The 11,658-nt window shown below is 48.1% G+C and overlaps 4 protein-coding genes across 4 annotated transcripts; 2 read left to right on the top strand and 2 right to left on the bottom strand.

Annotated features, from left to right (window-relative positions):
* Positions 1–4,069: 4,069 nt before the first annotated feature.
* FSUBG_13368 (uncharacterized protein) lies at positions 4,070–5,358 on the bottom strand (the record flags this gene model as incomplete). Its single annotated transcript, XM_036678251.1, has 7 exons — positions 4,070–4,172; positions 4,223–4,451; positions 4,502–4,598; positions 4,872–4,972; positions 5,021–5,086; positions 5,183–5,291; positions 5,347–5,358. The coding sequence occupies 7 exons, from the start codon at positions 5,356–5,358 to the stop codon at positions 4,070–4,072; spliced, it is 717 nt and encodes a 238-aa protein (XP_036531168.1).
* Positions 5,359–5,737: 379 nt separating this feature from the next.
* On the top strand, positions 5,738–6,137 carry FSUBG_13367 (ribosomal S16 mitochondrial; the record flags this gene model as incomplete). Its single annotated transcript, XM_036678250.1, has 2 exons — positions 5,738–5,814; positions 5,870–6,137. The coding sequence occupies 2 exons, from the start codon at positions 5,738–5,740 to the stop codon at positions 6,135–6,137; spliced, it is 345 nt and encodes a 114-aa protein (XP_036531167.1).
* A 384-nt stretch (positions 6,138–6,521) lies between these two features.
* Positions 6,522–8,207, bottom strand: FSUBG_13366 (amino acid transporter; the record flags this gene model as incomplete). The annotated part of the gene is made up of 4 exons (XM_036678249.1): positions 6,522–7,210; positions 7,259–7,418; positions 7,464–8,044; positions 8,099–8,207. 4 exons carry the CDS (start codon positions 8,205–8,207, stop codon positions 6,522–6,524), a joined length of 1,539 nt encoding a protein of 512 aa, XP_036531166.1.
* A 937-nt stretch (positions 8,208–9,144) lies between these two features.
* FSUBG_13365 (RO-10-like protein) lies at positions 9,145–9,811 on the top strand (the record flags this gene model as incomplete). Its single annotated transcript, XM_036678248.1, has 2 exons — positions 9,145–9,352; positions 9,408–9,811. 2 exons carry the CDS (start codon positions 9,145–9,147, stop codon positions 9,809–9,811), a joined length of 612 nt encoding a protein of 203 aa, XP_036531165.1.
* Positions 9,812–11,658: the final 1,847 nt, after the last annotated feature.

The following is an 11,658-nucleotide window of genomic DNA, read 5'->3' as shown; positions in this document are numbered from 1 at the left end:
CTGAATGGCTCACTTTCTCTCGTGATGAAAATACGCCAACAGGACGCGCAAACTTATCTGCGTCAACCGCGAGAACCCCCTTAGTCTTCAGCCTTTACCGCTATACCTCAATTCCCGCCGAACTGGTTGTTTCTCTAACTATGTAAGTCCCACTGCGTGAGATACAACGACTAATGGAGCCTGTTGGTAAGTTACACCGTTGTTTGAGAAAGGTCCCGCTACCCCTACCAACACCTTTCGTGATGAGTTCCTTGCAAGCCATCAAAGTCACCTAGTCCTCGGACGGCTATATTCCCTGTTGGAAGCGAAGAAACTAGAAGCTTCGACTCCTAACGCACATGTCAGCGTGTGTAGATTAACGTGGGGGCTCAGGTCGTCTCGTCGCAGTTCTGAATGAATTCTTGTGGCTTGGCATCTCAACAAGGAAGCACAAGGGTTGCCCTTGCGATGTGTCCCACGCCCGTGCTTTATTGAAAAAACGGTTATGTATGCATGTATGATTCAGAATAGCTAGCTGGCTGACTCTATGCTCAGAATGGCATAGCCAGCCGATGGAGGCCCTCAGCTGGCACGACAGATATTGGAGATATCTGCCCAACTTTAGGTAAGAGAACTGAGACTTGTAAGCCCCGTGGCTATTCGTATTCGCTGGTTGTCAAATGCTATCGTGCGTACACAACCAGTAGCCATTGTGGCAACAGTATTCAAGCCCAATCTCAACTGTCCTCGGCGAAAGTTATACTTGTAGAATGTTGCATTCCAGTCGATCAGAAAAATCGTGTTCTTCGTAGAATCTTCTAGCAAGCGACAGTTGGCGATATGACGTCAATGAGGCATCTCGACACCATCACAGTCCATTTTCCCCTCACTTAGTGCATACCAGCAGCACAGCACAGTATGAATTTCAACTCTTCTGTAAGATCCCATGCAACTGGGAAGTACGTATAGGTGGCTGTTTCCCCCTGCAAAGCCAAGTATGGCTGCAGCAATGCGTTGCAATACCCGGAGATGGCTCCGGGCTGTTTTTTCCCCTTGTCGATGTCTGATTGGACACTGGACTCGCAGGAGTAAACTCTCCGCTTGGAGCAAGCAAAGAAACACCTTTGAAATTGCTCGTATTTCCGCAATGCAGTGTGGAAATCGCATATCGTATCGCATCTTATCTCATCACACAGCTGATATACATCATTTTGCAGTGCAACGATTTCCCCATCCTCAATGTCACGATCCACCCCGGAAGACCCTCTCCGACTGGACTTGACTTGACTTGCCTTGACCTGGCCGCTGAGGCCACTTGAGCCGTGGATCAGCCTCATTGAAGCGATGTACATAGAATTTGACCATTGGTATGATGAGAAATCCTTCCGGTTTGTCGTAGATCACTCACCGCTTAGCCTCCGTTCCCTTGCTTCTAGGTGCCTAGGTCTAGGCTAGCTGTCTGTCAGTTTCCAGAGGCTTGTGCAAAAAAATTCCAAGCCCAACCCCAAACCTGAAAGTATCTGGGGCAAAAACTCAACGGCCGCTGATGTTTCACCCCCCAATTGGTAAACAGGGGTCCCTTACGTGACGCCCAATTCCGTCTTGTATCCGTGCCGTGAACACAAAAGCAAAAGAAGCCAATGCCCTAGCAACTGATGCATCAAGTTTTGAGCAACGAGCCGCGAAAGCGCTTGCCACTAACATCCGTTCTTCAATTCGTTTCAACTCACTCGAGTTACCCCTGTTGGTGGCTGAAGATACCGTAGCTCTGCGCTTGTCGAACTTGGTAGTGGTGGCCCCAAAAGAGCAAGATCTTCAATATGCAGCTCTATCATCTTGCAATTTCTTCCAGACTCTGGCCCAATTGACTTCGAAAACTCAGCTAATCGGATGTCGACAGCAGCTACGCCACAACGTGGCCCACCAACATCCGTTCACCACTGCCGAACCCAACCAGGTGATAAAAGAAATGTGTCACTTACGGTAACCCCGAGTCCGTCTCATTGCGTCGTCCGAGGCTGTCTTGGATGTCCTATGGTTTCCCTCCGATCTGGAGACCAAATAGTTGCATTCTGCAGACCTTCATGATCGGGAAACGAGCTGCATGGCCATGTTATCTTGGTGGTCTAGACCCCGCGGCCGGGGTTCCGGTACGTGGCTGACAAGCTGACCGGAGATGCCACTAATTCTGCATTTCAACAGGGTGCAGGGATAATCCCCAAGAGACACACATGGTTTTTTCGAGAGATGCAATCAGAGGCAGCTTTAAACATTCGGGAACTTAATCCCTGTTCTGATCCATACACATGACCCTGGACTGGGGCGCAGCTAAATTGAAGCAGACACATGTTCGTCCCACGAACCGAATACTGTGCAGCATTTGAGTGTTTTCAGCTAGTTTGAGGTGGGTTTGAAGAGAGGGTATTTTGGCCGCACTGACGCTTGATTAGCCCGGCCAGTAGAGTCTATGTCGTGACCGTTGACGTGACGCCGTTCGATCTACCACAATAATACTCCATTGACGATCGTGGGTCCCGAGATCGCGGGCCACAACAAGGACCCTGACGGTGGTAGCGTCGGGATCCTTAGCTCGGGCCAACCCCAAATCAAATTCCAGAGTCTCAGAATGGTATTGTCCAGTCTGCGCTGTAATTGTTTTATCACATAGCTGTGCAAGACTTGCTATGTGACATGTTGTATACGCAAAACAAGTTCGCTAGCCCACTGTGCCGTCCGATGCTCCCGTACCGATTCCGAGGTGCAGAACGCCCGAGCGTGAATATTGCAAGGCCCCGAACCGCTGGGTTTTTCTGGAGCCTTGTGCTGTCTGAGAATGGATGTCTCCAGTTGCGAATCGATGGCGCAAGTGTGACGGAGAGACACGTCCGATCTCTCAGGCTGGGCGCATCAGCGGTTCCGATCAGTCGGTCGGCCGATCTCAAGTGTCAGCGCCAGCGCCAGCGTCAGTTCCAATATCGATTCTAGTTCTGCTAAAAACGTGAATGGCAAGCGAGTCAAGTCATGGATATGTAACCTTCGAGTTGGTTCATGAAGAAACTCGTGCTCTCATGTTAGAAATGTGGACCCCTGTTCGAGGTTGCTTTATCCATACAGTACGTTTTGTAAGCGCTGCATTGCCGCCCCCTGCCTACCGTGCGGGTCAAGGAGCAAAAGCTCCGGGTGCTTGACGGTGCTCATCAGACAAGCGTAAAGGTAAGGTAGTGTTTTCCACCAAAAGTCGCTGCTCGGCGGACGCACAGGATTTTAATATCTCCTTCTTCAAAATGCCTCGTGGTCGCATGCTCTTGCTCCCTTTTCTATTTCGTGCGGTACCATCCGCTCGTCACCATGTCCCTCTTTCGCCACGAGCCCTCCAGGTAACGTCGCCCAGGGCCGAGACAACCAACCTGACGTGGACTCGTCTTCTCGCCTTCTTAAGCTCTGGTTGGGTACCCGTAACCCCCTGAAGCCCCCCTGGATATACTGGATACACTGGGCCTCGGTGGCAACCACGTCTTCACAGTACTGTACTTTCTTAGACGGCACGTTTGTTTCGACGCCACACTCTTTATATCAGCCCTATCCGATTACTGCCAGAAAGTTATTTTGCAACGAATCCTGAGAATTGATCACCAGTATCTTTTGTCTGTGGTAATTGTCAACTCGTCCCTACTTACTCATTCATGCGCCATCTTCAACGTTTCAACGTCGTTGTCCATGTCGTTCGTACTAGCCTCCCTCTTCTCAATTGTCGACTTCGATCATCGCCCACTCGAACTTTAAGAACAAGCTCGAGTTCACGATAAATGTGCACGCAGCATTCGGCTGCATGCCACGTCTGCGGGAAAGATTATCTGGTTTATGTTGAATTCTGTCACTTCTTCCATCCGCCATTGCTTCTATGCCCACACGGCCTGCTTTTCCTTCGGAATGGTATGCGGGACGGACAGTGTCCAAGCCCAGTTTGTCCGAATAGTCTGAGAGGAGGCTGTCGGGTCATGTAAAACGCCTGCCATATATTCAAAATCTCGAACAAGGGGTAGTTACTGCATACTTCCTTTCCGATCCGCCATCATTCCAGCCATGTCTCTCAGAGCTTCTGTCCAGCTACCTCAACCTCCACGACTTGGTCAACTCCTCTGTACTCTGGGACCTCGAAGTCATATTTCTTTGCGATGGATGGAGTCACAAACCTATGCTGGGGGTTAGTTGCCTCGAGACAGCGTTATTGACTGGTACGTACCGCCCGCCAATAAAGTGTCGACCTTTGAAATGCTTCACTAGTGGCTTTGGTGCTGTTAGGCTAATAAGTGCTGTAGGCATGAAGGAACTGCCGAGCCCCGACTTTGGTGGACCATCTTCGATATCCCAGGATGAAGGAGCATCAACTGCTGTGACTGGCAGCTTCGTGTCCTGAAGAGCTTGAATCACAGCAGGAAATGGTTCTCGAACCTCTCCTGAAAAGCTGAAACCTAGTTGAACGGTCAAATATTGTCGTTATCGAAAAAGTACAAGTACAAACCGAAAATGGCGTCGACAACATGATCCGTCGAGTTCAGCGCCGAGGAGAAGTCATCAACGAAAGGGACCTGAAGGTCTTCAAGTTGTTTTGCGAGTCGCTGGGAGCAGTATCAGCAACTATTCGGCTTTCGGATATATAATCGAGACGAGACGTGTTTGAAAGGCTGGGGGCACCGATTTTCCGGTGCGCCGGTTGTTACCATTCAACGATTCCCGCAGTACTGGTAGAAAACCGACAAGATAATTGTGAGAAGCACATAGCTGCAAGATCGCAGCTATGTTACGAACAAAACGTCATCCGACTTTCATGGTGAAAAAACAGTGAAGTTCACTGTCACTGAGTGAACAACGGATTTTCTTGGTAAACCTACCTGGTAGAGATCATTCTTGCTTCGTTTGGGATAGAAGACGCTCGGGCTGTAGCCATACTGACGAAGATGACGAGCAGCGACTAGTCCGTCACCACCTGATGCTGTTAGTGAGGATTCTTGGTATAAACAGGTAAGCAGAAAACACAAACCGTTGTTCCCAGGTCCACAGGCAACAAGGATCCTCCGGCCACTCTCAAGTGGCTGGAGGCGGTAGACTTATGATGTTAGCAGTTCATTGTCATGAGAAATGACTTGGGCTTTGTGAGACCAAAGTGAAATCTTGAGGGCTCAAGTAATGTAAAGTCACTAACCGGCTTGAGAAACAGCAAGTCCAGCGAGCTCCATGAGCTGATCAATAGAGAACGCTCCAGTGCTCATAAGCTCCTGATCAAGAGCAGCAGCAGCTTTGGCTCCGAGGGTCTGAAAACGGTCAGTGAATGAACGTAGAGCAACAATGAGAGTACTTATGACTTACCTTGATCGCCATAATGTCTTTGAATCTTGTGTTCTTGATAGTGATCGATGAATCTTCGCAAAAGTCTTAGAGAAAACTAGATGCCGTATGGGTCCGAGCGATGTAAAAGTTGGGTGATTTCGAAAATGTCGTCAGTCAGGAATGGTTGAAATGTCCAGGGAGTCACGGACTGACATCACTTGGCCAGAGCTGCTTCATCAGCCGCCGTTGGAGCTCCATCTGGATACCTTAGCCACACTATTCCCGGTCGACCCCACCACCTTCCGGGTGATCAAGCCACATCGGCGAAAATAACCCCCGCCTCCGTGTCGAAATTGTCCCAACCTTCACATAGCCGCGACAACTGGTGATTGCTATAATTCGTGGTCTTCAAGTCCCCCATATCGCCGCCATGGTTGTCAAGATCCGTCTTGCCCGATTTGGGCGCCGAAACCAGCCCTTCTACAATATTGTCATTGCCCACGCCCGGTCCGTCAGCCCATGATACATGTTACAATTGAGCGCACCATTAACAAGTATTTAGGACGGCTCGCAACTCCCGCCCGCTCGAGGTCATTGGCACATACGACCCAATTCCTAAACCCGACCCTTACGACACATCCGGAAAACTTCATAAGGATATCAAGCTCGATAGTCAACGCGCGAAGTACTGGATCGGTGTTGGTGCACAGCCCACAGACACAGCCTGGAGGTTACTTTCTATGGTAGGTATTCTACCAAAGAAGCAATTTGGTCCCAAGCAAGACAACACAAAGGGCGTCATAGACCAGGAGAAGGTCAGAATTCGATGAGTGGCTCGAGGGCTGTACGATATGTACGAAAAGGCATCTCTGGGCATTGGTCCCACGACGATATCACGAAGTTCATTCAGGTGGAATAAAAAAGCCAGAGTCATATCAAGAAATATGGAGGCTGTCGCAGGCTACTAGATTCAAGACCTGTGCAGCAGCTGGGGAAGACTGTATGATATTTGTTGGAAGGGTTCACATCACGACGGCCAATCTATTTTTTCGCTATTGTAATTGTATCGAAGCGCTATCCAATACCATGTCTAACTACCTAAGTTTAAGCCATCTATTGAAGCAGAGACGCTGAGAAAAACATCATGTGCCCCTTCTAACAACGCCTTTATCCAACACTTGTCATCCATGAGGCCGTAAGAAAAAATGATACAATTAATGAGTGACAGCAAAGAAAATGTTCAGAACAAGACACACGGTCATGACGACAGATCCGTATATCGCCAGTGCGAGGGCGAGTCGACGCAGATGGTGATGTTCGATATGCTCGAGATCCCATCGCCACTTGCGTCTCCAACGCCACGAGTTTCGGTTGCTGCGGGTGCTGGCATTGCTGGCGATGCTCACACCGCTGCGAATACTAGTTGTGCTCTGAGCCAGTGCAGCAGACTCCTCAACATCTGAGGTAGGTGTGTCCTCATCCATATCATCGTCTTCCTTGGCCAGTCGTTGGTGGTGTATGCTATCTGGGTTACTGATCTTGTAGTAGAAAAGACCAGGGAGAATAAAGCTGATAGAAGTTGACCCAGTGCTGCCAACGAAGGCTAGGACGCGATCAAGACTAGTGACTGAGAGAGCAGTCATATAGGCGAAGGTGAGAATGAAGGTAGTGATCACAGCAAACCGAAGGTCAGACATCGGGGCAATGCTTCCATGATCGCCGGCCGGGGATGCTGGGACTAATGGTGCTGCGGTTCGTCCGTTGTTCGACGAGTTGCGGTTTGGCCGCCATTTCAATACAGCATCTAGTGAAGCTCGGCATGGGTGAACCTGCAAAGGAACAGAGAAAGTGACTAGTACAACAATGGCGGCTTTTCCGATTGTTGAAGCAGCTCCAGTAGGATCTGCCTAGGGGTTAGCTTGTGCAAGTATGGGGAGGGGTTAAAACGTACACATTGAAACTATGTTTCCCACAACAGCATTGCCAAATGTAAGATAACCGGTAATAGCCACAACAATATAAATTGACGCAGCAGAGCCAATACTTGTGCCAACAACTCCAATAATACTTGATGGTGAGTTATCCTTCAGTTCGTTGAGAATGGAGAACATCTAACCGTGTTAGCTGGATCATGAACTTGCAGAAGTTTGACATACGTTCTGATGGCAAGTATATGCAAACACAACGACTGGTAGAGCACTCAATGTTTCGATAGCTCCGCCCCACTGGATCACTCTGATACTACCAGGGTCGGCGTGCTTGTCGGATGCAAAGTGATAGATGACCAAGACAATTAGATATCCGATGGAGACCAGCGCAACGATGCTGGTGTATTTCAGCGAGTCCAGCCTCCTCAGAAAGCTCAGAGGAATGATAAGAAGCATAAACGCGGTGATCCAAAAGTTTCGATCGACCAGATACGGAGCGCTATTAGCGTTGCTAAGGAAGCCCAACACCACACCAGGCATAAGGTCTCCAATGATAATCATGTAAGACACGCCAACTCCGAAGCACTTGATTGCAATCGCAGCATCGAATATAACGGCGGCGTTTGGGTAGGTTATTTGCGATAGGGCGAAGAAGGAAGAGGTTCCTCGGTCGAGATATCGAGCGCATCGAGATTGTAGATAAAGACCGAAAGCGGCAGTCAATCCAGACCACAGTATCAGCACCACTCCCAACATGATACCCATATGTGACATAACTGAGGGCATGGCAAGAGTGCCAGCTCCAACAACTGCATATCCCGTGTCAGCACGCGCCCAAAGAGAAAGAGAAATGTCCAACGTACTTGTATTTAGCAGGTTTACGACACTGCTGATCGTAGTGGCTTGGCCTCCATGGCCGCCATCCTTATGACCGCGACGTCGAGGTCTGAGAAAGGTTTCGTCAGTGGTCATGATTCCTAACCGATGTCGGCAGGCGAGATCTCCTCACCTTGACATGTCGCCGGCACTTCTGAATAAAGAAGCGTTTCCATCAGATATTGTAGAGTAGTTCGTCATTACACGGCGATAAGGCGTACAGAGTCGTCGAGAATTCGGCGCGATCGAGAGGAGTAAATCTTGCTGTATTTAGGTTATGCGTCCGTCTGCTGTGATGTAGAGTCGTAGGTGTTGGAGGTATGTATGTTCGTTATCGCTGCGTTCCTCGGGACCCTAAGCCGAATTGCTGACTACGTAGGCGCGAGGCGGAAAGGCGGTGGTAGGCCAGCAGCCCTAGACAATTGCGTCAATCTGGCGCGGCACAAAGGCCTCTGGCGAACAAACAGTTCAACACTGCCGTCCGATCACAACAGACCAAGACGGTAAGTCACGAGCAAAGTGCCAACGAGGCTGTTGTGGATGATTGAGATGCAGGAGGAAGAAGACACAGTCAGGAGACGAATTCCTGACAGGCCCTGGTCTCTTGCACGATCCTTGAAATAACCTAACGACGGGGAGCTGCTAGAGTGTTGTGCCGAACTCATGCGGCCAATGAGCGCACGCCAAGATCATGATTTGACGAATCATCGGGCTTTTCTGATCTAATCCGGGGAATAGCTTCAAAGCATGAGACGAAGAGCCGCCCTTATGATGAAGAGAAGTAAGTGGCCTTTCATTTAACAAACTTGCACATCGCATATTATTGGATTTACTAAAAAGTTTCTACGATGCTGTATTTCATTGCGCATTTCATATTCTTTGAGCAAATTGCGCCATTTGATGCGGCAAAGACCATTCTGCAGGTCTCACAACTTCATGATAATGAATCCTCCTGACCACCCCACTTTTCTCTTCTGGCGTCTTGTACCTTACCTGTAGGTTCACCTGCTAATGCCGCGCGCTGCCTGTCACGATGGCCACCAATATGGACGAAACAACTCTCTCTACGCTCGATTTGCTTGAATCACGGCTTCTCCGAATCGAGCATCTGCTCTATGGCCAGAACCAATCACCAGCGCTGGCTCAGGACCAGTCGGCGGCTAGCCAGCTTAACAAGCTCGAGCGACGTTTCTCTATGCTCCTGTCCGATGTCCGCGTTTACCATGAGCTTATGAGGATATGTATGTATCAAGAATATCTATTTTGAAGTCTCAATCCATACTGAACCCCTGTTAGACAGAGCTCACCCCGACTTCTTTCATTCGTCCGACCCATCAGAGCCACCATCGCAGCTGGACATCGATGCACTCCAATCCATTGTTCTAGCCTCAGCATCCGCCTTTCCTGCGACTCTATCGTCCCTCACCGCGATCAAAGACAGTCCGATTCCGGATCCTGCGGATAGCGCAGCACTTGTGGCATTGCAGGATAGAATGAAAGCAATCGAAGCAACCCAAATTGCACAAGCTACGGAGATGGCCGACCTTCGACAAAGGAGCGAGATCGCGGTTCGTTCCTGGTACGAAACAGGTATCATTAGTAACTCGAAAGCGATGGCCAGTCTCGAGTCCCGATTGAAGGTTGTTGAGCGCCAGGTGAGAAGGGCAGAGCGAGAGTTGGAGGCTGAAGAAGAGCTATGAAAACATGTTCAAAGATACCCTTGAAATTAAGGAATTGGCTGATTTAGATCCGTTAGTTCTGGGCAAGCAGAACTATATACAGCGCATACCTATAACCTGCCCCAGTGATCCAACATATCCACTCAACAGTGCATTGGAGTTCAATATTGGCTACCTTCCAAATATTAGCTATATGTTTTTCCTGACCTCTTCGTCAAAGCCAGTTTGTAGCAGGGAGTCGTGTAGGGCATGGTTAAAAGTGAGGCCGAATTGTATCAATTATCGTTTGCACCTAACATCTCGGTAGGAGGACATCAAATCTTGATCTCCTCTCAGCTTTGCAATAAATTAGGTATACTGCGATGGGCCATGGATTGTTCTTGGAAGTTCCACCCTTTTCTCAATACCAGCCTTATGTAGACCAGAGCAGTGGTCATGAACATCGAAATCTCATGCCTATTTCCTGTGTAATGCAACTGGCATTGCTTTAATTTCACAGTAGTCCACTTCCAGGATGTCCTGGCAATCGCTTTCGTAGCTATCACATTAACTGAACCTATTCTTCATTCTCAGTATCTAATAAATGAGAGGCTGTCTTTGTGCCTGAGTAGATAGTAAATGTTATGGAGGACTGGGAAAGTGTAGGAGGGTTGTTTCAGAAGTTGATACGCCGATTTGGTGTCCACGCTCGTCGCCATTACTGTGATTAGACTTCTTTGCAGCTTTAACTATGTGCAAGACGATCTAGATCCTGGATATACACATTTTGACGAACTCCAATCCTTTTTTGATTGCCCACTACCTAATGAGAGCTCACTGCTGTGTCACAAATACCCTATAAGTGTTTCAATATTGTTTTGGTGTCACATGGCGGAATTGATAGGTAAGTAGCAGTGTTTGAACCAACGTGCTTTTGGACAATCGTGATACTACTTGAGATGGCGGGTTGTGACCTTGATTAGAATATTTCGATGAGATGTAGAACTACACAGTGACAGGAAGAGGGTGAAGAAAGAACTTGAGGTTTCGCCAGTTGGACATGATACATATCTTCTAACTGGAACCAATTCCAGGTTTGTAGATATGTGTTCTAGCTGCTCTACCGAAACAGTCCACAGACTCGCGATTGGTTTGGCAGCCAGTCCATTCGTCCCCCTTTGTGAAGCTTCCAATGATCATTGCTACCAAGACTGTCAAAGGCGGAAAACAGCTAAAGCCCGTGTAACAGGTGTGTTTAGAAATCTTCGGATTTTGGCATTACCAGCTTGGAATTCCTATCTAACGTGTTTTCGTGTCATTCAGCACGAACACTAAGTAGCCAGCCTATAAGGTACTAGGTACGCAGCTTCTTGATACTACCTATGTATTTGTCAAGCTACGAGTCACGATGGCTAGTGGATCGTGGATCCATATGGAGCTTTGAGCTGTTGAGTCGTACCTGACGCTAACTGCATGAGGCCTCAAGTGGTCTAGTTTCTACCATTGGATGTAATCGGCCCCAAGGAACAAGTGCAAACCGTGTAAGTATTATTGTAAGCGCCAGACTTCACCATACAACAAATGCGATGAGCCTCAAAGCAAGAGATATCGCAGGGCCCTTGGCCATAACTGGCTCTGAAAAGACATATACTAACTACTCGTAGATCTGACCTAACGGAAGCCCTACTCTTTAAGTAGGCAGCAAAAATCTAAAAAACCTAAGATTTAAAAAATATTTCTAAATATTATCTTATTAATTAGTATTTATAATTTTAAATTTTTACTAAAGGGGTTAAAATACTTTATTTTTATTATATTAATATTACTATAAGGGCTATATAAGTAATTATTTTCTTTAAAAATTATATATAATATATTATAAAGGTAAA

The sequence above is a fragment of the Fusarium subglutinans genome, assembly GCF_013396075.1.
Source record: "Fusarium subglutinans strain NRRL 66333 chromosome Unknown NRRL66333_c0000335, whole genome shotgun sequence".
In the NCBI taxonomy this organism is placed as follows: domain Eukaryota; kingdom Fungi; phylum Ascomycota; class Sordariomycetes; order Hypocreales; family Nectriaceae; genus Fusarium; species Fusarium subglutinans.
The sequence above is the reverse complement of the archived record's forward strand: the minus strand, read 5'-3'. Positions and strand labels throughout refer to the sequence as shown.